This window comes from Eublepharis macularius, chromosome 12 (genome assembly GCF_028583425.1).
Source record: "Eublepharis macularius isolate TG4126 chromosome 12, MPM_Emac_v1.0, whole genome shotgun sequence".
In the NCBI taxonomy this organism is placed as follows: Eukaryota; Metazoa; Chordata; class Lepidosauria; order Squamata; family Eublepharidae; genus Eublepharis; species Eublepharis macularius.
In genome coordinates, this window is record NC_072801.1 from 37,634,270 (window position 1) to 37,656,901 (window position 22,632).

The following is a 22,632-nucleotide window of genomic DNA, read 5'->3' on the forward strand; positions in this document are numbered from 1 at the left end:
AAGCAGGAAAAAAATCCAGAATAACCCTAAACCCGAAGCAGCAAGCTGCTTCGGGTTCGGGTATTTAAGCTGCTTTGGTGCGCTCTGTAAATATTCTGAGCACACCGAAGATCAAAGCAGGCTTTTCATTGGATGGGAGGGGGGAGAGTGAGTTCCCTCTTCCCTCCTCCCATTGGATGAAAAAGACTACCTGGAGTTTTGAAAGCTCAAAGTAGCCCTGCAAAGAGCTGATTTGAGCTTTTAAAACTCACAGGCTGGGTTTTTCATCCAATGGGAGGAAGGAAGAGGGAACTCCCTCTTCCCCCCTCCCACTGGGCAAAAGCCTGCTTGGAGCTTTAAAAACCAAAGCAGCCCTGAAAACAGCAGCTTTGAGCTTTTAAAACTCCCAGGCTGGGTTTTTTTCATCCAATGGGAGGGAAGAAGAGGGAACTCCCTCTTCCCCCCTCCCATCGGGTGAAAAAGATGTTGGGAGCTTTGAAAGCACAAAGCAGCCCTGCAAAGAGCTGATTTGAGCTTTTAAAACTTCCAGGCAGGCTTTTTCAGACAATGGGAGGGAAAAAGAAGGAACTCCCTCTTCCCCCCTCCCATTGGGTGAAAAAGATGTTGGGAGCTTTGAAAGCAGCAGCAGCAGCACTTTTCTTGCATTTGCAAAGGGCAAGGAAAGTGCTGCTTTTGCTCTACACAAAGCTTTCCAAAGTGTTCCGAAATGCTTCGGAAAGCTTTGCTTCGGGCTTCCCTAATCGGCTCAGCAATGCTGGGGCCAATTCGGGAACCCCCGAATCTATACAAATCGAGCCCTAACAGGAAATCCGAAGCGCACACCCCTAATGAGATTGATTCAGAGCAATGGAATAAAGTATGGAAGGTTAATATGAAAATAACTAAATCAATTAACTTTAAAGAGAATTTATTTAAAATGTTCTATAGATAGTATTTAACTCCAGATAGACTGGCTAAAATGTATAAGAATATGCCAAGTAAATGTTGGAAATGTGGAAAATGTACAGGAACTTTTTATCATATGTGGTGGACTTGCAAAGCGTAGATTTTGGATAATGACACATACACTGCTCCATACAATTTTAAAGATACCAATATCTTTTAAACCGGAACTTTCTATCGAACTGCATTTCAGATGAATTCAACAAAGACCAAAAACATTTTATAATACATGGAGTGACAGCAGCTAGAATTTTATAAGCATTTCATTGGAAACAGCAAATAACACCAACTCAAGAAGAACTAGTGGAAAAGATTATGGAAACAGCAGAAATGGATAAATTGACAAATGATATTAAAAGGGAAAATGGAAGAGAGTTTGCCGGACTTTGGATACCGTTTTACAATTGGATTAAAAATAAGCATAAAGATTTGAACTTGCCAAGAATGTAAAAGGACTTAAATGTCTCATTATTAATAGTATTAATAGATTATAATCTATCTACTAAGAATGTTTAATGATATATTATTGTTGTAAGCAGACCATTATGAATACATTTAACTTTTTCCCCTTAATTTTTTTCTTTCTCTTTTCTTGCTTCTTTATACTTTTTCTTTCTTTTCTATCTACTGCTTATTTGAAAAATTAATTAAATTTTTTTTAAAAATTCAGCTGGCTGGAAGCACCCTCTCTCAATTGCCCAGTGGAAGGTCAGAAGGCCTTTGTCTAATCACATGCAAATGCATTCAGAATCCTTATCTTGGGGGGGAGGAAAACATGGGGATTCAAACATCACTCCATCCAAAGGACACCAGCTATATCTGGGTGCTGGAAAACAGCTAAGAAAGTCCACAGCTGCAAATTAACCCTTTCCCTGTTGGGGTAGACATCCCCGCCCCTTCCCAACAGTATAAATTTAAGTATTAACCGGAGGAGAATGGGCAATGCAAAAAAAGACAAAGAGACCCCAGTGATGACTTCAATACCCCCCTTGTTGCCTCGGGAATGCCAGACTGGTGCTGCCTACGCTACCAGGCACGGGGGGGGGGGCTTGCTTTCAACCCCCATCTTGTTAATTAACCCATGAAAGCAGCAACAGCAACACTTGGTTACAAAAAAAAAAAAGAACTTACAGCCCTCCACATTTATCTGCTTGGTAAATTCATTGAGCCTGAAAAAAGAAGGAAAAGAAGTGGAAAGGCAGTTAAGAGATTACTTTTTTGACACAAGAAGGCAAACCAAATACCCTAAATTGCTTCCCAAATATGTTTTTTCAAAGAATTTCTGTAGGACTTTCAACATGCAAAGTGCAACATTGGGTAGGTTCAGATTATTCCCATTTTACAGGTGGGTTAATACAGAAAAAAGGCCAAACAGCAGTGCCTTGACTAAGGCTGAATCTACAGCTTGTGTGGGCCTTGAATTCAGGCACTGTTCAAAAGTAGTGAACTTCTGTTCTTTGCACGGATCTGACCCAGACAAATCCTAATCCCTGTCTTCATTCTCTCTCTCCCTTTCTTCCCATTCAGGCCTTCCTGTAAAAGGAGGGCTGAACTCTGAATTTCATATAAATAATATTAAATTTACTATGCTGCATTTGCGGTTCATGCAAAAAATGCAAAATGCCCCATGGCGGTTCACAAAAATTAAAACATACATTTCTGAAGTTATGAGCTTGTAGCTAGGCACTTGCAACAGGCTTAACAGCCCCCTAAGTGGCTCCCTTAATAGCTCTTTCAGTGAAGCAAAGGTTGAAATGGGATTAAAGAAGACACAGCTGGAAGGGGGGGAGAGACAGACCGAACATCAACACCCCTGCCCACAAGTTGGGAAAGAAAAAAGAATGCAGGGTCTTTTTTCCTTGGGCAGGAGCAAGGGAACCAACTACTTTGTTTCTTTTCTGCCTGCAGGCAGCTGGCATTGTAACAGAGAAGGGTTCCAATACGCAGGCAGCCCAGCTAGCCAGCTCAAAAAGGAACTGTCCCATATCTCTTCCACCTCCTCCTGGGGCTGGTGCAAAGTATTCAGCTGCCCCAAGCAAGGGATACCTATCCCCGCCTAGACTCAAACCCAAGCTGCAGCAGCCCAGGAGGGAATGCCAGCTGCTGACTGGGAATAAGCCATGCCCCTATGACACCCCTCCCCAACTCCACGGTGCTGGCCAAAGTGGTCATTTGGGTGGTTTGGCTGGAGAACCAGCCCTCCACCCACCCATCATTCCACTCTCATAATATCCAACTGAACAAAAAAGTTCATCAGATTTGCAAGTTGCTCACAGTGGACTCCGTCTGGGGGTGGGCACTCCTAACCCAATGATAGTGCATCAGGCATTTGATTTTGCTGTAAGCTACTTGGGGGGGCTGCTGACTTGACTGTCACCATAGGCACAATGGCTGACTCCAACCTAACATCCCGCTGAAACTTCCAACCATATTTCACGGTCTCAGTTTCCCCATCCATGCAATGGGAACTCTATTGCATGGGGCCAGGGAGAGGGTGAGAAAGGAAAGAAAAGAAAAAGAACAGCACTGTCATTTGCTAATCAGAGTGCTATTTATATGATTAATGACAGAGAGTGCATTATTCCAGCCTTGCACAGCAGCTCCCCATTGAATTGTGTCTGGAAGACAAAGGGCTGGTTTGGAGAGCTGAACAAGTTGAGAACTGCACTACGGGGTGGGGTGGGGTGGGGGGTAGCTAGCTAGCTCACTACAGAAAGTAATCACCCCTCCTCAAAGGGTTTACACGTACAGATGCATCCTACTTTGGCAATTCAGCCAACAGCTGAGAGTGGTCCACACCCACTCCGAGTGCATCGTTTCTTCTTTTTGATCTTGATCTGTGCTTTGCGATGGACACACCTTGTCCTAGGAAACCAGGCCTTCCAGGCTCTCTCTCTAACAATTTACACGTACCCACACCTATAGTTGTAGCTTTGGAGGTTCTTTGCTCCCTGATCTTGTTGACAATGCAACCTCCCAGATTTTAGCAGAGGTGCATCCCAGTCCAACACACACAAACTCACTTGATAAACTTCTGAGCAAATGATTTCAGCTTCCCTGTAGCTGCTGCCGCCGCCAACAATAGATCTAAGCTCTTCCCAGACAGCATATGTCCTAAAACACCCAACAGACCTTCAGGTGATTTTGAGTGGTCCGAATCCATTGTCTGAAAGTGGAGAGGGACAGAGAAGTAACATAAGGGGGAGGGGGTTTGATATAACTGTCGCGAGTCCTGATAGATTGACAGCAACACTGCACAGAACACTGGGATAGAAGCCACCAGCATTTGGAGAAGGGGAAGAAAGTTTCTAGTTCCCCAACCGTGCGGCCGCCTGCATCCATGGCCACACAGAAAGCAAAGACTTCACATCCATAAATGGCACACTCTCTTTCTTTCCTCCTCCAAAGAAATTTCAGTACTGTATCTGAAGAGGTTTCCCTAAAACTCTATACTTATTCACAATTTTTCTCCTCTTGTTTTGTTCATAGGAGCGACGCCATCTTACTGGACAGCAAAACCACTGTGTGCATGCATGTGCGCGCATACATTCTCTCTCTCTAGAGAGATGGGATAATAACCCAGAGGGGACCTGGCACTCCCTACAGTGGGTAGCTTAGCTTGATCACTCATCAATGCCATCCTAAGCAGAGATATGCCCTTCTAAGTCCACTGAAGTCACTCTACTTAGGATGGTTCTACCAGTACTGCAAGTGAAAGTGTGGTGAGGTGACCCTGGGAAACCCCAATGCAGAGAAGACGTTCTACTTAATGGCAGAAGACTGCATCTAGTGACCTTTCCGATCTCTTCTGTGTGGTGTAATGGTTAGAGCATCAGACAAGGATCTGGGAGACACAGGTTCAAATCTCACGTCTGCCGTGGAAGCTTGCTGAGTGATTTTGAGCTAGTTACTCTCAGTCTAACCTACCTCACAGGGTTGTTGTGAGGATAAAATGGAGATGGGGAGATTGTTGTAAGCCACTTTGGATCCTCACTGGGGAGGAAAGTGGACTATAAATGAAGTAAAATAAAATAAACCATGACTTGCTATCAGTTGGCTAACCAGAAGCAGAAACTACAGTTTGCAGTGGCCTTGCAAATCACAACAGTCCTTGTGGAAGCAAAGAGCTAAAATTACTCCTCTGTGCATTCTCACTAAGTGAAAATGACTGTATCCCCACTGTCTTTCCTACATGTGCAAAACACAGCAACCAAGTATTACTTCTGATACAATTTCAAAAGCAAATAAAATTAAATCACACAAACTGTCTGTTGTTCCTGCCACGGCCTCATACCCCTCCCCATGTTGCTTTAATAGAAGTTATATTAAGGTACAATATATCACTGCAGCCTCCGTGCTACTGATTGCACAAGCAGAACTATGCTAAGTACATCTTCCTTTCCACTTGCACATTGTCGGATACAGCCCATGGTTTGATACAATGTTTGAAATGGGCCACAGCTTTTTGACAGTATGGTAAACACAGATTTTTATACAGTTTACATATGAGAACATATGCAAGAATTTGCATAATGCATTCTCTGTGCATCTGGTTCATAATTATTCTGAGGCACTTCTTTTTTGGTTCATAATTTCTCTGAGATATTTCTTTTCCCTTTGTGTAATTGTTTTAAATAATCCAACACAAAGGTCTTACTTCCAACTATCTTCATCAAATCAGGAAGGCGGGTGGATAAACAGACACTTCAAGAGAATGCCTCAGCCCTGCAGCAGCTCACACGGGCTTGCAACGTAGGAAACACCCCCTCCACACAAAGAACATGGGCTGTAAAGAGTCACTTCCTTTCCACCTAACCTACTGCACAGGATTATTGTGAGGTCAAAGCATCATTCTGAGTACCTTGGAGAGAAAAGCTGCCAAATAACACCTTTAAGCAACACGAAGATTGAAATTCTACGCCAAGGTATTCCCAGATAACCCATGAACAGGCGAGCACCTACTTTTAGGATGTTGGTAACCGTGGGCTCCGCTCGCAGGATGAGGCCTGGGTTGGGCTGAATATTGGCATTCTCGGCAGACTTTAAGCGGGGAGCATGTTCTCTGTCAGCAGTCCTGGGTGGAGTGTGAAGAAAAAGAGCTATGGCTTTACAATAAGAAAATGTGTTAACAAAGACAGAACCACTCTATGCCACACAAATCCCAACAGGAAGATATCAAAACCCCATTCGTTCCACCTTGTGGTGAAATTCAGGACAATTAACTTTTAATAGGCAGAAGTTTTGGACTTGTTTACACTGGGTTCAGGTCACTGTTGCAAATCCAGGCCCAATAATTTTTGCCTTCCTTAGAATGTCAGCAAGTTAGAAAAAGCAGAGTTCTCATGGATGTAAGGAAACTGGGGGGAAAGGACAGTTGGAGGTTCTAAGGAGCGTGCTGACCCATTAATTTTGCAGACAAGCGCCATCTTCTCCACCGCTTGTGTTGTGAGAGCTGAGCAAGGTCTGCTGATGGCAACCCAGATGCTACTTATTGCGCACCACCATGAATCCCCTATTTCTGGCCCACACCATTTTAAGCCAAGCCTACCGTTTGGCTACAAGGTTGTTCATGTTGGCTTCAGAGAGTAAACCCTGCTTGCTGCATTCCTGGAGGAGGAGGCTGGTACAGTCACAGCTGGAACAACAAAAGGAGAGGGGAAAGACATGTACAAATATCAGAAGGAATGTGGTATAGGATGGGGAAGGAGTGCCACCTTAGAATGAACACTGAACTACACACAGTAAGTTGAGAAGAGGATAATGGGAATCATGGCTCAAAAGAAGGGGGGGATACAGCCAGAAAATTTGGAAGTGCCTACAGGAACTTTTCTAACAGTGGGTTCTACGCAGCTGCATTCCTGCTCTAGATTTCTAGATTAAGTCTCCGGAAGGCTCTTTCTGCTAGAAGGTAGCATCTCTACTATTGGAATATATCCATGGGAACTGGAGCCACTGTTCTCACATTGAGTCTGAGAGAGGCATATCACCGTGTGTCAAACAAAGAAATGAGCAGTTTCTAGTCTTTGTGGCTGAAGGGAAACCCCCCAAGACAGTATATGAACCAAAGAAGACACAACGGAAAAGCCAAACATGGATCTGTTACTGTTTTCTAAATCTTAATGTTGCAGGCTTGCACAGCGGAGCTCTGGAATGGGGTCAAGATTTGGACATGGGAAAAAAGATAGCATACAAGTGCTACGAAAGAGAATCAAAGAACAACGTTAGTGAGGGGAATTCAGATCTCAGAAATGGTGCAGAGGGGACAGGATTAAAAATGCCTCTGCCCCAATCTGAATCAAGGTCCTGTAAGGCTGTCATTAAGAACGGAAATAAGTCCAGGAGTTTTTATGCCGGTGCACACAAATGCACACATTCCCAAAAACAGATTTGTAAAACACTTAAGAGGTTGGCTTCAAAATGCTCTCCAAGCAGCCAGCAAGGAAATTTTAGAAAAATTCCCCTGCCCCACTGCCAGTTAAGCCACAGATGAACCTACACAGATACATGTGAGCAGGCAAACTCGAAAAAAAAACCCTCAGCTTTTTTTTTATAATTTTTTTTTATTTTTCATAACTACAAAACACTACACAGCACTACACAAGACTATCACAAGGAAAGGGGAGAGGGAAGGGACAAAAGGGATGGAAAAAGAAAATGGGGGGGGATAACCTACAAACACTAAACACTAAACACTACACTTCAATATTTTCCCTTCATACTGTCATAATACAAAAATAGCTCCATAGGATAATGATGGAGTGGTTAATCATACAGAGAATAAACATTTCAAATTCTGATTAAACTTTCCTCCCCCTTCTAGGTCCCGGACGCAGTTCTCTCTGTGCAACCGCTGTTGCGGTGCTCTCCTCCTCCTCCCCCCCCCCTCCGGCTCCTCCTTTTCTTCGTTCTCGGTGCAGCAGAGTTCTGGGTTTTTATTCTCAAAATCCTTTAGTTGATCTTCTGATAATATCTTATAGGCCTGATCTTTATATCTGAACCATATTCCTTCCGGGAATAACCATTTATACTTTATTCCATGGTCCCTCAGAAGAGCTGCAAACTTTTTATATTTAAAACGCCGTTTCCGGACTAGAAATGGAACGTCCTTCAAAATCTTGACTTTCAAACCCATAAAGTCCAAATCCGCATTGTATGAGTTATATAGGATGGTGTCCCGAATCTTTTTAAATGAAAAGTCAATAATGATCTCACGAGGCAACTGTCGCTTTGTTGCATATTTTGAAGAAGCCCGACGGACCTCCAAAATGGCGCTTTTAACTTCTTCTTTAGTCGTCCTCGCGGGTATCGCCAATAGTTCCGAGACCACCTCCCACAGATCCTCTTTTTCCTCCTCTTTCACGTTTTGGAGACGCAAAATTGTCTGCGTTCGTTCCATCTGTAGCCCGATCAGCTGGTTCTCAACCAGCTTCAGCTCCTTTTTTGTAGCCTTCACAAGTGACGCACTTTCCAGAGCAGACTTCTCTGCCCCCCCCGCTGCTGCCTTAATGGTTTTCACTTCGCTTTCAATTAAGCCCACCCTTTGATCAGTTTCGTTCAGCTTGTCAACAAAGGGTTTTATGGCTTCCACCACCGCCCTGCGCACCAACTCTTCGAGCGACTCCCCCTTCAAGGTAGCCGAGATTGACTTACCGAGAGCGGGACTTTGCTTCTTTGCTGCCATTTTGGGGGGGGGGCAACAAAATTCTGGAACTCAGCGAAGGGGAAGAACGAGTCTTCTTCAGATCAACCTCTCCTTCACAAACGCTTGTAGAACAGAAGGGATTCGCTTGTTTACGGGCTTCCGCCTGTTTCTTTTATTTGCCGTTTCTCGTTGCCCGGCGGCACTCGAGGCGCCGCGCACGTCTGCCGGCCTCCATAGGGACAAACGGGCAATTCCCCCCCCGCATTGATTTCGGGGAGTTCTTCCCGCCGCGTCCCGGACCCTGGCTCCCTCCCTGGGAGTCCTGGGGGCTAATCCTTGCGGATCAGCCGCCCGGTCAGGGTGCCCGGTCGTTTCCTCCCGGACCAGCCGAGAGGAGCGTCCGGCATGGCTGAGAAAACGAAACCGAATCTCCAAAAAAAAAAAAAAAAACCCTCAGCTTTTGAGGGGCAGTAACTTTTTGTGGACTTTTTTGCAGGGCTACACCACAGAACATGTATCTTTCCCCCTCTTATCAGCTCTGCCTTTTCCTCCAAATTAACCAATGATCCAAGATGATAGCAGAAAGAAGCTCTTTTTAATACTCTGGAAAACATTTACTCCACGTGCATTTGGCACACAAAGCCATGCACTTCCTCTTTTATCTACAGTATAAAGCATATTTTCTCTGTAGACACAAAGGAAACGCCAGTAACTCTGCTTCCACTACATAGGAGGAGCTGTTGTCTGCCTTGCTGGAGGCATTAGAAGCAAGCAGAAGCTGCTTATGTTCCTAACCAGGGCTTTTTTTCAGATGGAACACGGGGGAATAGAGTTCCGGAACCTCTTGAAAATGGTCACATGGCTGGTGGCCCCGCCCCCTGATCTCCAGACAGAGGGGAGTTTAGATTGCCCTCCACGCCGCTCAGCGGTGCGGAGGGCAATCTAAACTCCCCTCTGTCTGGAGATCAGGGGGCAGGGCCACCAGCCATGTGACCATTTTCTCCGAGGGCAACCCACTGAGTTCCACCACCACTTTTCCCAGAAAAAAAGCCCTGTTCCTAACTCATGGAAGGCTGGCAAATATCAAACACATATGGATGTACTACACTCACAAGTTATCGACTGTGCAAAGATTTGCACAATTCTACCAGGCTGCTTCCACAGATCAATGACTCTCCATTATAGGGATGTGTGATTTGGTATGTCCAGTTTAAAAATATACCCCCAAAATAATACCAGACAGGTACTTTTTGGGTATTTCTGGACATGTCATTCTTATTCAGGTAGTCGGATAAACCAGTATTTACAGTTTCAAATTATCCAGATATACTTGGGAGTATCTGGGAATTGCATTTTGAAGGTTGCAGCACCATGTATTTCCCCCCTTTGCAGTGTCACTGTGTGTGAGTCTGCGTAAGTGTTGCTTGTTTGCCATATGCTATTGCCAGGTCTGGCTGGCTGCCTTAATACTACTGGCTTGTACCTTGAAGATGATGACCCGCTTTCATATCCAGAGGAAAGACTCCCCCACTGGTCATGGAAGAACTCATTAAGCCAAAAATGTTAGATTTCAGGAACCCCTAACATCTTATTCCAATATGTGCAGGGGTAAAAACTGACACCCTTGCAATGCTTGCTCAGCAAACTCTGCTTACAGACCAGTCTCTCAATAAAATTTATGAAAGACAGGAAAACAAAACACAGACTTGTCAGAAGCAACCCTCTCTCTGTATGAATCTTTCCCAAAACATTTAGAATTCCAAGGATCCGGCTCTGACAGCAACAAAAGTGGAAAGGGACGTCATGTCGACTCTGAATGTTCTGGTAAGAGCGGCATCACCTCTTGGGAAGAGAAGCCTGATGCTGGATAGATATTCTGTTATTTTGTATGTCTATCCCTACCAAAGTAAAATTATAAACTGGACTTCTAATTGGAGAGCTAGGCAACATCTTCCATTTCTTTTGAACTTACATTGACCAAAAGCAGGTCGAGCAAGTGCCCAGTGTTGTCCATTTTCACGGGATTTTACTCTCTTTCCACTCACCCAGAATATCATCACTGCTTCAGGCAGAAGAGGAAAGACTTAGGACTTTCAGTATAGTGCTAACAAGGTTTTTCTGGGACCCTATGGTCAGGCCTCTGATTTGGTATGAGAACGCTTTAATGTTACCAACGAAGCAATAATCCAGGGCCTGAAGCTAGAAGGCTAAGAAGAATATCAGATAATCATTTAACCCTGACCGGAGAAGGCACAAATGAGCAGAGATTTCAGGGGCATATTGTAGGGTCCCCAGACAGAGTGCACCCAACCACTCCTGGTGCCCCTGATCCCAAGTTGGAGATCACTGAGGGCCCAGGTGAAGTGGCACTGGATGCGATCGAAGCTAACCTCTTCTCCTCCTTTAGCTCCCTCACTCCTTCTGAGCAGGATAAAGTGATTAAAAGGTTCCACTATCTGCAGTTACTACTGGCTTGCCAGTTTGGTTGCTGGGATTCTCTGGCTTGACGTTGGTTCTGTTGGGCTTGCATTGGCCCTGGGTTCTGCCTAGCATCTGTGAGTGACACTAGTTCTGTTGGGCTTTGTTACAGCGTCCCTTGCTTCAGAGTTTGATTCTGTTCTCTGGTTTGATGTTGGTTCTGTTGGGCTTTGTTGGTTCTGTTTGAATTGGGAGGTTGGCCAGGGCCTCCAGGGATGCTCTCTGGTGTCTCGGGTCAAGGTCTTTCACATCACCAGGCAGGCATTAACCATGCATATCAGGAGCTTTGGGGGACAATGCATCAATGCAACGGGTTGACATGCCAGGTTCTTGAGCTCAGATCCAGGTTTCAAAATTATTGTGGTTATGGCAGTCCACTGCAGATCTGAAAAGAAATATACTGGCCTGACCCGAGAAGAGGGCCATGCAGCAATTCCAGTATATCAGCAGGCATGATACATGTTATTCTATAATGGCTGCATTGCCCGATTAGTGTAATGGGATGTGTAACTCCAACAGTGGGAAAAAAGTAGATCATATTTATCTTGTCTAGAAGAATCAAAATAAATTGGAGAGGTTTCTGCCTCATGTCAAACATGCAAGCATTCAGCCAGGTAAAGTTGGAAACACGCAAGAAGGTCCTCAAGAAGATATCTAATATAGTTAGAACCTTGCAAGAGAACCTGTCTGTGTAGTTCGCACACACAGCTTTGTCTAAAGGAAGCAAAGGGGAAAAAAACCCACCAAACTTACGTCAACCATGATAGAACAAAGCGTTCAAGAGCTGGGCACAAGAACATGGGACCCAAATGATTCAAATGCTGTTTTATGCCAGAGCAATATTGACTGCTGCATGCATTGAGGAGTTTTGTTATGCAGAACAAACAGTTCCACTCGCAACGTCAGTGGCAAACCAGCCTGCGACTGTCTCTGTTTACAAGGCTTCCAGTTCTCCCTGGCCATCCCCCAATGGGCATGAATTTGTGATGTCCTGGACTATCAAGAAAAAGAAACACGGCAACAATTTGCCTTGAAAAATTCCCATTTGAGAACAAAGGATGCTAACTTCAGGGGTTTTTTTTCCAAGGAGGGCAAATGCGGGGTGAAGCACACAAGGATTCAGAACCAGAATCAATCTGTTGCTCCTTATTTTCATCTCCAACTAAGTACCTGGCTTGCTTGCAAGTCCTGAAGTCAGTAGAATGGCAAAGGGCCACAGCACAGTGATTGGCCATCTGCTTTGCATGCAGAAGGTCCCCGGTCCACTCCCCAGCCTCGCTAGTTAAACAGATCAGGCAGTAGGTGATGTGAAAGACCTCTGCCTGAAATCTGGGAGAGCTGCTGCCAGTCAGAGTAGAAAATACTGATCCTGATGGGCCAAAGGTTTGACTCGGCATGGCAGCTTCATGTATTCAAGGAATCCCTCAAACACAAAATTCAATCAACAAGAAAACAGTCTGGTTCTTGGTTCTGGTCCACTATTTTGAGATTTTAGTCCTTTCCTTAGGACCCTGAGAAAGGGACTAAACCCCTGAAACATTAGGTCCAACCTCAAGACTCAACCACAATGGCTAAACGTTACCCCAGCCTAACAGGGTGTAGCCGGCAAAAGCCACCCAGAAGAGAGACCTACTTGCAGCGTTGATCAGCCTTGTCCAGCAGCGGCGTCAGCTTCAAGAGGAACTCAAAGGCACAATTGACATCATCTGTAAAATCCTGCAATCGCAATGAAGAAAAGTGTTTCCACACTTAGAGCATAAGATCATATGAATGATGCAGCATAAGCTTCCTTTCCCTCCAACTCCCACCCCAGTTTTCTATAGCCCTGTTCGCATGTTGCAGTGAATTTCATAAGCATCCTGCCTGTATGTGTATACCTCTGTTTGTAGAAAGAGCCAACATGCATTCACTTTATGAATGAAATCAGGGACTAGTCCCTGCATAAATGTGGGATTTGTATCACACGTTACATGCACTGACTGTAACATGAATTTGAGTCAAGACAATTCTTCCTCTCTTATAGACAGATGTTCTATAGTGATAGACAACGTATACTTAGATAAACTAGTACTAACAGATGAATCTTCAGCTATTACTAAGGTAAGAGCCAAATTCTGTGCGCAGGCGATTAAATTTCAGGCTGGTGCACTTGAGTTCTGATCCAGATCACATTAGGAGGCTACCATATTGTTGCTGTTTTTAGTTCTCTATTTCCAAATTTTAAAATGTCTAGGTAGGAGGCTATTTGATATTTTATACTCAATTTTATTTATATGATGTAATTTTAACCAGCTACTTTAATATCTATATTTGTATCCTTTTAACCGAAGGTTCTTTTAACTTGTATAATGTATACCTGATAATGAAATGCTTTGTTTTATAAGTTTAAATCTGGTCATGCACTGTAAATAAAATGAAATTGAAATTGACTGTAACATGAGAATTACTCAACACACAAAGAAGAATCAAGAGTGCACTATACACAGATGGTACATGTGTTCAGCGTAACATGTGATGAATGCATTTAAAACCAGGCCAAAACTCTGTATCCCAAAAAGCACTGCACGAATTAGTTCATTGTTAATTCTGTAGCAATTCTGCATTACTGAATTACTGCCGTGAACAAGGCTAGAACACAACGGTCCCTTGACAAACAGATAAGCTTGCAGGTCCTTTTGGGGTGCTTTCTGTTGCATGTAGCCTGGCTCATTTACTAAACTGAAGTTCCCTAAACACACAGGAGATTTTTTTACTTAATCTCTTCCACACTTTCTCTTGTGGTCCTCTATGTGCTGGACTTCATAGAATAATTTTGAGAGGGGGAAGAGCTCAATGTGTGAAAAAGAGCAAGTAAAAACATCTCCAACATCTAATTATTAGAAGTATCTTGCCTCTGGATATGGAGTTCCATTTTTCGCCATCATGACTAGCAACTGGCAAAAGTATAATCTATTTGAATTTAACCCTGTAACAATCACCCTTAGTCTCAGCATTTAATTGTAAAATAGGTATGATAACAAACGACTTTTGGTTTTCCTTTCTCTCTAAAATCACTTAAAATGCATATTATTGTTTAAATACATAACAGATCTCAGGCATATTCTCACTTTTTCTCCTTGGGGATATTTTTTCAGTTTTACCAGTATTTGTGGGATCTGAAAAAGAAAAATAAGGATTGAATCATGAATCCAAAAAATGTCTTTTTCAGCTCTTCTTTGCTTCCTACATCACATAGGCTAAGCCCCTCAAACTACCGCGTGTTTAAATTTTCTTCCTGATATAAGCAGCCCCTACTCTTCCTATATTTACATGAGGTTTCATCCTGGATTCCCCTTAGCCTGTCCTTAAGCTCTATTTTCTACTTCTTCCACCTGCCTTTCCATCAGACTGCATCCCAGCCCACTGAATGAAGTCTCGTTTCAACCAGCTTGATCTTTCATATCCACTGCACTATACTCTGCCTCCGAAGCCTGCTTCAGACAAAGCATCCCTGCCTGTTCTCTATTCCCAGAATTACTCTTAGCCTTTTCTGTTCTTATTCTTCAACTAAAGTTTTCTCCACGCACACTGATTTGCAATTCCCTTCTCAAATGTTTTTCATCCTGAAGAAATATTTATGAACATCCCATGATACCACGCTGCTGATAACAGGAAGGGCTCACAGACAGGCATCCAAAAAAAGGATCCTTCGGACTATCATATAAGTCAAAACTGTAGACTGGCCTGGCTTCCTCCTGCAACGAATCTGAGGAGGAGTTCCTCTCCCACAAAAATGTATTTGGGGGTGGAGCAGATGCAGTGTAAGATCTCTATGTGAAAGACCCAGGTTCAAATCTCTATTCTGCTACAAAATAGTTGCTTTTCAAGATAGAAAACAGCAACACCTTTTATATTTAAAGGTGAAAGAAATGATGAAAATAAAGAATTTAATCTCTGGAACTTGCTGCCACATGAGAGCATGAAAGTCCTTTGAACTATCATGTGGCAGCAAGTTCCTAAGCCAAACTGAGTATTCCGTTTTTGTTTTTGTTTTGCTTTATTCTTCACATTACAAATTGTGAAGGGGTGTGTCCATCTGCATCTCTCATCCTTCTTGTCTTAATGTATTCCTCTCTGTGTGGACAGCAGGTTACACGATGTACTTGAGAAAGAATGGAGATTGACTGAGCAGGCAGGGAATGCTAAGTTGCAATTTGTTGAGTCTCTTTTGGGGAATCTAACCGCATCAGAGTACGATTACCAAGAGAGCCAGGGAGAAGAAAGACAGAGCCATCTGGCTTATGTTTACATCACACACACACACACACACAAATTATACAGCTAAATACAGAGACACCTTCAGGCTGTACGAAGGACGCCAGCCCAGAAAGGAAGAAAGAGTGCAAGAGCAGCTTGGGAAGATTCGTATGTGCTTCGGGTCACTGCAAGTGGCAGCTTATGGCATCAGGCACCCAGACACAGGGCAGATCTGGGCACAAAGGTGGGGGAGCTCCAATGAGGAAGGACAGGAACGGGCACAGTAGGCAGTACCCAACCATCTGCGTATGAAAGTTTTCGTACATTCCTCTCCATTCTCACAGCTCCTTCTGACCCCTGGTAAAGGTCACTCCTGGAGGCATGGTATCCATGCTGAGGAACAGTCCCTGTGGGTCAGAGAGCTGGAGTGAGGAGGGCGAAGGGGATGGAATTAACCCTTTTCCTTGGCTGAACTGCGCTTGCAGAGGTGGAAGGATTTCAGCCTCTTGTCTGTCCTCATTCCAACCCACATGGCTATTCTTCCACCTGGGTCTGACACCCTGAGAATGATCTTTCTGGGCAGTCAGAAGGGGAAGCAGGAATAGAGAGGAACACAGGAAAATTCCGCATTCTAGGCATGCAGTGGAAAGTTACTGCCCAGCATCAGTGTGCAAGATAAGACCTCCTTTTTTGCAGAATCTTAGCTGCCTTAAAAAAAATGTTAAGTAATCAATCAAGATTGCAATTGCGTTAGGTGCAGGAGGTGAAGTAGAACAGGTGGAAGGTAAAGGGTAAAGGTAGTCCCCTGGGCAAGCACCCAGTCATTATTGACCCATGGGGGGACGTCGCATCACGGTTTCTTGGCAGACTTTTTGTTACAGGGTGGTTTGCCATTGCCTTCCCCAGTCATCTACACTTTACCCCCAGGAAACTGGGTACTCATTTAATCGACCTCGGAAGGATGGAAGGCTGAGTCAACCCTGAGCTGGCTATCTGAACCCAGCTTCTGCCAGGATCGAACTCAGGTTGTGAGCAGAGCTTGGGCTGCAGAACTACAGCTTACCGCTCTGCGCCACGGGACTCTTACAGGTGGAAGGTACAGCTCTATTAACCAGGCAAAATCAAAAGGCCACAATCCTGGTATTTTATACACCAAGAAGGCTCAAGTCCAGAGGCTTCAGGCTCTGAATGCTGCGCCCTCCTGTCCCCTTCTGAGAGGCCCCAAGGCCTCCTTGCTCACAAATCCCAGGTAGCTTGCCAAGTCAGGTTCCAGACTCAGGCCACATAGGTTACAGCTCAAGGCCCAAGGCATATCAGCTGTCTGATAAGGTTTAGGAGCCAAAAGTCGACGTTCAGTAGTCAAGTTCTGAAGTCATCCTGCACTGTGGAGACTGTGAAGACACAATTACAGTTTCTACAGGAAAATTAGAAACAACAGCCTGAATGACCACCCGAGTAATGGAAACCCAGCTTCCCAAAGTTTTCTCTTGCTATTGTGAGAGCTGGAAAGCCCTCTCAGAAAATTAAGCAGAAAAAAAAAGACAACCTGAGCTATAGCAGAATAAGGGAATCTTTACCAGCTGTGGCAGGTCTGGGGACTTCCAGTGCATTTGGAGAGGGGCTCAGTTAAGCCTGAGTGGCAGTAGAGAGTAGAAGAGGAAGTCTGACTCAGGAAAAGTGGGAGGAAACAAAATGGCTGTGAAACCGTAAGCCCGAGGGAGAACCAGGAATAGGAGGACCATGTATCCCTCACTTGGAGGAGGTAGAGACAGTGGACTCAGGCTCCCCCACTTTTCCAAAACCAATGCTAACTCAGCCTGTGCCAAACCAATGCCCTGCTCCAAGGGCAAGGGGGATCCTGACGCACAATTGCAGCCCAGGTAGGCACTGTGACCCTCACAGCCTCCCGCAATCCCCTTTGGCACTGGCATTGCCAATTGGCCTTTGGCATTGTCAACTGGCCTTTGGCATTGGCAAGCTTGGAGACCACAAAGGGTCGAAGGAGAGCCACTCACCTTGAGAAAAGTGAAGGCGGTCCATTTCAGCTCTTCTGTCCCTTCAGGAGACTCAATCAAGCCCACAAAGCAGGCTTTCCAGATCTCCAGGATGAAAAGAGGGGATGGTATCCGCTAATGGGGAGAAAAGAGGGCAGAGGAACTGGGCCTCAGGAAACTCATGAACACAGTGGTCCAGCTTTCACAGCAGGCCAGGTAAAACCCAGTTTGCAACACAGCCATGGGACTATTAAGGAGGGCAGGAAGACCCCATCTAAAATCCTTGTCTCTCCATCAGCTACAAATCTCTCATTAAAAAAAATACAGCCCTTTTACTCTCTCGAGATGTTTTCCCACCATTACTCAACTCATCTCTGCAAAAGAGAGCTAGAAGAGTACAGTCTTTGCCAATTGATCTCAACCTGGGAGAACAGCGAAGAAAGAGAGGGTGATTCAGGTAAGGTCCTGCTGACCAGATCCAGTCCATAAGCAGCCCTGATTCTAGAGCAGCCCTGTTGATTTCAATGCTCAGAAAAGAGGAGCAGGAACAAGCACGTTGGCCGCACTCCCACTTGCCTACACACTATTGCCTGGTAGTGACCACGTCCTCTAGACACACAGAGGAAGTGTATGCATGCAAAGACCATTCCCATGACTCCTTTTTCTCAATCATGGGAATTCTCAATCACGGGAATGGAACTTCTCAACCCAGGAATGGCAAACAGTACCAGAAAGAAAGAGGCCCATCTACATTTTTCCTTGATGTACTTAATATTCAGGGTCATATTTCTTTCAGGTAAAGATGGGCACTAATAATTCTAGAGGTGTAATCATGCTAATCTGTTGCATTAAAAATAAATAAGCGCCCTTTGAAGTTGAACAAGAGTTCAGTGTTAGCTCTTTATGGACTAACACCTATTTGTCAGATGACATCCTAGTTATCTATCTCTGGGCCCTTTTTTCTTTGTTACTGGGAGGATGGCTAAAATACATAATCCTCCACCTGGTGTGAAACGATTTTACCAAGCCACGAGCTGTCTGCCTAGACTGGGACCCTTTTGTAATTCCAAGAACTATGTAAAATAGAATTGGTCAGGAAAGCTTTTCTATAAAGGCAAGACAGCTGTCCTATAAACAGAATGGTGCAGAAAAGGTGCTTTAAAAAGCTAAGCGACCAGAGGCTATACCACTGTGTAAAGGACATGTTATCTGTTTGCGATATGTATTATCCTACCATCACAGCTACTGATGTAGTACCATTTTCTGCAGAGCATCTACATTTTGTATCTTATCCAATATTCGATGCTTGTTTCAGATTTCTGTAGTCCTAGTTCTAGTATGTCTCATTCTACTGACTGCATCAACTTGCATGGTGTAATCCATCTTGAGTCCATAAATTAAGTGACTAAAAATACGTGGTGGTAGAGCATCCTTTCCCCTGGTCCAGCCATACCTGCATCCTTTTGACCATCATGAGCTGCTCCACCAGGGGCTGAGGCTCCCCAGTCAAGTTCATCGTCCCCTCTAGCAGTACCACAGCATGGACAGTAGGGAAGCCCGTTTTGTTCAACTGTTCTGAATGCACAGAAAGCATGGTGGGGATACTGTGCAGAAAGTTAGAGACAGGGAGGAAGAAAAATAATGAGAGTCTGATGTTATTGGCTTCTGGAGGGAGAACTCTGTATTCTTCACTCTGCTGGCGCTGTTCACTTACCTCTTGACAAGGCTGATGCACTCCTCTGCCTGGTTCCGTAGCATATTGTTGCTAATGTGGCCCAAACCCTCTCCCAGTTTGGCCAGGGACTGTTCAACAGCACCCCAGGAAGCTAGTAACGAAAGGCGGAGATTTAAGTTTCAAGGAACTGCCTCACTAGACTAACTAAGAGCATCATCACAGGCCACTGAAAGCCAGTGCAGTGTAGTGGTAAGACTGTCAAATTAGGATCTGGTAGATCTAGGTTCACACCCCTGCTCTGTCATAGAAGCTTGCTGGGTGACCTCGGACCTGTTGCACACTCTCAGCTTAACCTACCTCACAGAGTTGATATGAGGATAAAGTGGAGGAGAGGAGAATGAGACAAGCTGCTTTGGGGCCTACTGGCAAGAAAGGTGGGGTATAAATGAAACAAACAAACAAAATAAAACAAAAAAATAAATGTCCTTACTGGCCAAGGTGAGGCAAGTGACAACTAGGAACAGGGCCTTTTCAGTGATGGCTCCTGGGCTGTGGAATGCTGTCGCACTCACACGTTGCCCAGCACCTACATTATTGACTTTTAGGTGCCAGGTGAAAACCTCTCTCTTTATCCAGTGTTTTAGATAATTTTTCACCCACATTTTGTACTTGAATGACCTTCTCTAGGGCCCATCTTCTGCTTGCAGATTTCTGATTGTACAGGGGCGGGGAGGCGTGTTGACTGCTTGTTTTACTGCTAGGAATGTTATTGCTTTCAACTAATTTATTGTTGCTAGCTGCCTCCAGTAAGAGTTCTTTTTGGAGATGCAGATAATAAATGTAGCAATGCTCCATCGGGCTGTTTGTCTTCCAGCAGCTCCCTTGTACCTCTCTCTCTCTCTCTCTCTCTCTCTCTCTCTCTCTCTCTCTCTCTCTCTCACACACACACACACACACACACACACACACACACACACACACACACAACAATTTTTGAGGTTCGGCACAATGAAACTCAGGAGAGGGGAAAAAGGGCCAAGGACCTACAGCGTATTATTGTTCGGAAGCACCAACAGTGCTTGGCCAGACCTGAAGCCAGGAGGAGCAAATTCCTGACTCCAACATCATCCATACATGCCTGGAGCAAAAACACAGGGTTGGCTTGAATCTGAAGAGGTTCCTAAGAAGCCACTTCTTTCCTATTCAGACTGCTGATCCCTCAAGCATAGGACCCTAAAATGTTGACTGTGACTCCCCCAAGAGGCCTTCCCCAGTCCTGCTAAAGAAGACCCTCCAACTGAAGATGTTAGGAGCCAAACAAAGGGTTGTCTAGGTTAGCAAAAAGACAGCTGAGGGCGGGGAGAGACATGATAGAGATTTATGCACGGGCTGGAGAAAGTAGTAGAGGGAGCTTTTATCCCTCTCTCGTAATACTAGCACTCAAAGACACCCAATGAAGTTGGCAGGCAATAGATTCAGGGTAGAAAAAAAGGAAATGCTTTTTTATTCAATGAGCAATTAATTAGTGGACTTAGGCTCATCAGCGGTTACTTGCCATAGTAACTAAAGTATCCCACCATATTCAGACACAGCAAATACCAAGGGTTTTGAAGCAACCTCAGGGGAAGACTTTAGCCTCTGTGCCCTGTTGGTTGGCCAGCCCAGGCCAGCTGGTTGGCTGCTGTGGGAAACTTGATGCTACACTAGATATACCACTGATCTGATCTAGAAGGGCTCTTCTTATGTTATCTGTGTACAAAGCATACACTATAAATTCTGTCGCACAACCCTCCTCAATTTTGTATCTTTTCATCAGGACTCACAATGTCTTTATACTTATTTATAGGCAGGATTGCACCTATAGCTTTAGTTACAAGCAGGATCACTCTTTCTCCTGCATGCCACTATGGAACTACGGAAATGCTACGCATAAAGCTCATAAAAATAAAGCAGGAATTATGTCCATGAAATAAGGAATAGGAATATATGCAATGCTGAAATATTTCAGAGAGAAAATTTGGAGAGAGTATGCTTGCCTGCTGGGGGAAGCAGCCAAAACATGAGGACATGAGAATCAAGGCCAGGGGAAGCCCGGACAATAGAAAAACCTGTACCCAAAATTGTCCTTCTGGAATAATTCCTAATCATGATATACAAGTGAGTTCTCTCTCTCTCTCTCTCTCTCTCTCTCTCTCTCTCTCTCTCTCATGCATGTGTACTGGCTACATACGTGTCTCTTCTAGTTTGGCTATATGAATCAAAGCCCGGTTCTTGGTGCTGCCCAGGACTTTTGCCAGCCGCTCCAGGCACATCTGGAGCTGGCTCTCTGCTGCTCCCTGCTCCAATGGCTCCTTCATCTTCTCCGTGTAGAAGGCTGCGCACCGCAGCATCCAACTGAGGGCACTCATCAGAGCACGGCAGAGGCCAATGCACTCCTCAGCCTTGCCACGGCAGCTGTATAAAGAGACAGCAGAGGGCAAAATGAGACATCTATAATAATAGGACCCCATTTCATAATTCAACCACATAGTGGCATGGAGCACTGGGGTCCTTACACGAATGGAGGGGGGGAGCCTATGCCGCAACCTCATGCTAACTTTCTGCAAACTATGCAAAACTGAATCATTCAAGGGGGCTTTTACTCAGTTAGGAGGGCTGTACTGTAAGAAAGTGGTCTCAAAGAGTTGCATAAGGAAAGAGACAGGGACTACAGACTTTACTACTGTTGCTGTAAGTATGATCCTACTGGATAGTTTCATTGTTATTCAATATGTCAGTCTCAGAATTGCTTATGCTCTGTTTTAGTATTTCTTCAGCTCTGTATTGGATATTTGCTAGTTTTAAATCTTTGCAAATTTGGATTTCTATATCCTATTACATTGCTTACTGAAATAGCTTTGAAACTGACGGCAGACTCACACTGTGTACTCTGCCTTGAGTTTTGGTGAGAAAGGACTATAAATAATGTAAATAAATAAACAAACAAGTTAACTGTGGCAGAGACTAAGGCCATTTTCTACTTGTGCTCAATCTTTTGAAAATGCAGGAATGCACATGGGATTGTGGCTATCCTTGAGGCTGCCTAGCGTGACCAGTTCCTTAGGAAACCCCCCTCTGGAGCAAGCTTGCATCTCTAAGCCATGCTGGTGAGGCACGCCTGCTCAAAGCCAGGTTTCTGAAGGTGCCACCCTGCAAAAGGGTAAGATCAGCAACTGCCAATTCACATGCCTTCTCTGGGGTGGCTCCCACCACGTGGGATGTGCAGAATGTGCAAAATAGAAATGTTCAGGAAGGCACTATTGTCAAGGAATCAGAACTATCGTAGAATGTAACAGCTCAAGGGGTTCCCTTCTGTAAGAGACAGTATTGTAGTCTATGGTAGTGTTCTCTGTACATCGCACCTCCCATTTTACGGCAAAGTCCTCTACCTTTGTAAAAAAAAACCCTTCATTATGGTATGTCATGCACCAGACAGGATTTTTGCTGCCTTTTTGGTTTGTATTGTTTTTTAATTCTCTTACTCTAGTCCTACTGTATTGGAAGTCTGATTTAGATGCTTTTCATACTTTCCAATTCACCTTGAGTTTTAGAAAGGCAGGTTATAAATGAAGTTAACAATGACAATAAATTAACTGTCTTCACAGTGAGATACAGGAATTTTCCTA

General features: G+C 44.5%; 1 protein-coding gene across 4 annotated transcripts in view; it reads right to left on the reverse strand.

Annotated features, from left to right (window-relative positions):
* Window positions 1-22,632, reverse strand: part of MED24 (mediator complex subunit 24) — a 64,821-nt gene that overhangs the window by 24,470 nt on the left and 17,719 nt on the right. For all 4 annotated transcript variants that reach the window (XM_054994906.1, XM_054994905.1, XM_054994904.1 and 1 more), the window contains exons 6-15: window positions 21,198-21,421; window positions 19,007-19,118; window positions 18,746-18,896; window positions 17,314-17,427; window positions 14,170-14,217; window positions 12,696-12,778; window positions 6,491-6,577; window positions 5,905-6,016; window positions 3,966-4,108; window positions 2,074-2,111 (exon numbers count right to left, since the gene is read on the reverse strand). In XM_054994906.1, the coding sequence (XP_054850881.1) occupies window positions 2,074-2,111; window positions 3,966-4,108; window positions 5,905-6,016; window positions 6,491-6,577; window positions 12,696-12,778; window positions 14,170-14,217; window positions 17,314-17,427; window positions 18,746-18,896; window positions 19,007-19,118; window positions 21,198-21,421 (1,112 nt within the window). The remainder of the gene's footprint in view (window positions 1-2,073; window positions 2,112-3,965; window positions 4,109-5,904; window positions 6,017-6,490; window positions 6,578-12,695; window positions 12,779-14,169; window positions 14,218-17,313; window positions 17,428-18,745; window positions 18,897-19,006; window positions 19,119-21,197; window positions 21,422-22,632) is intronic.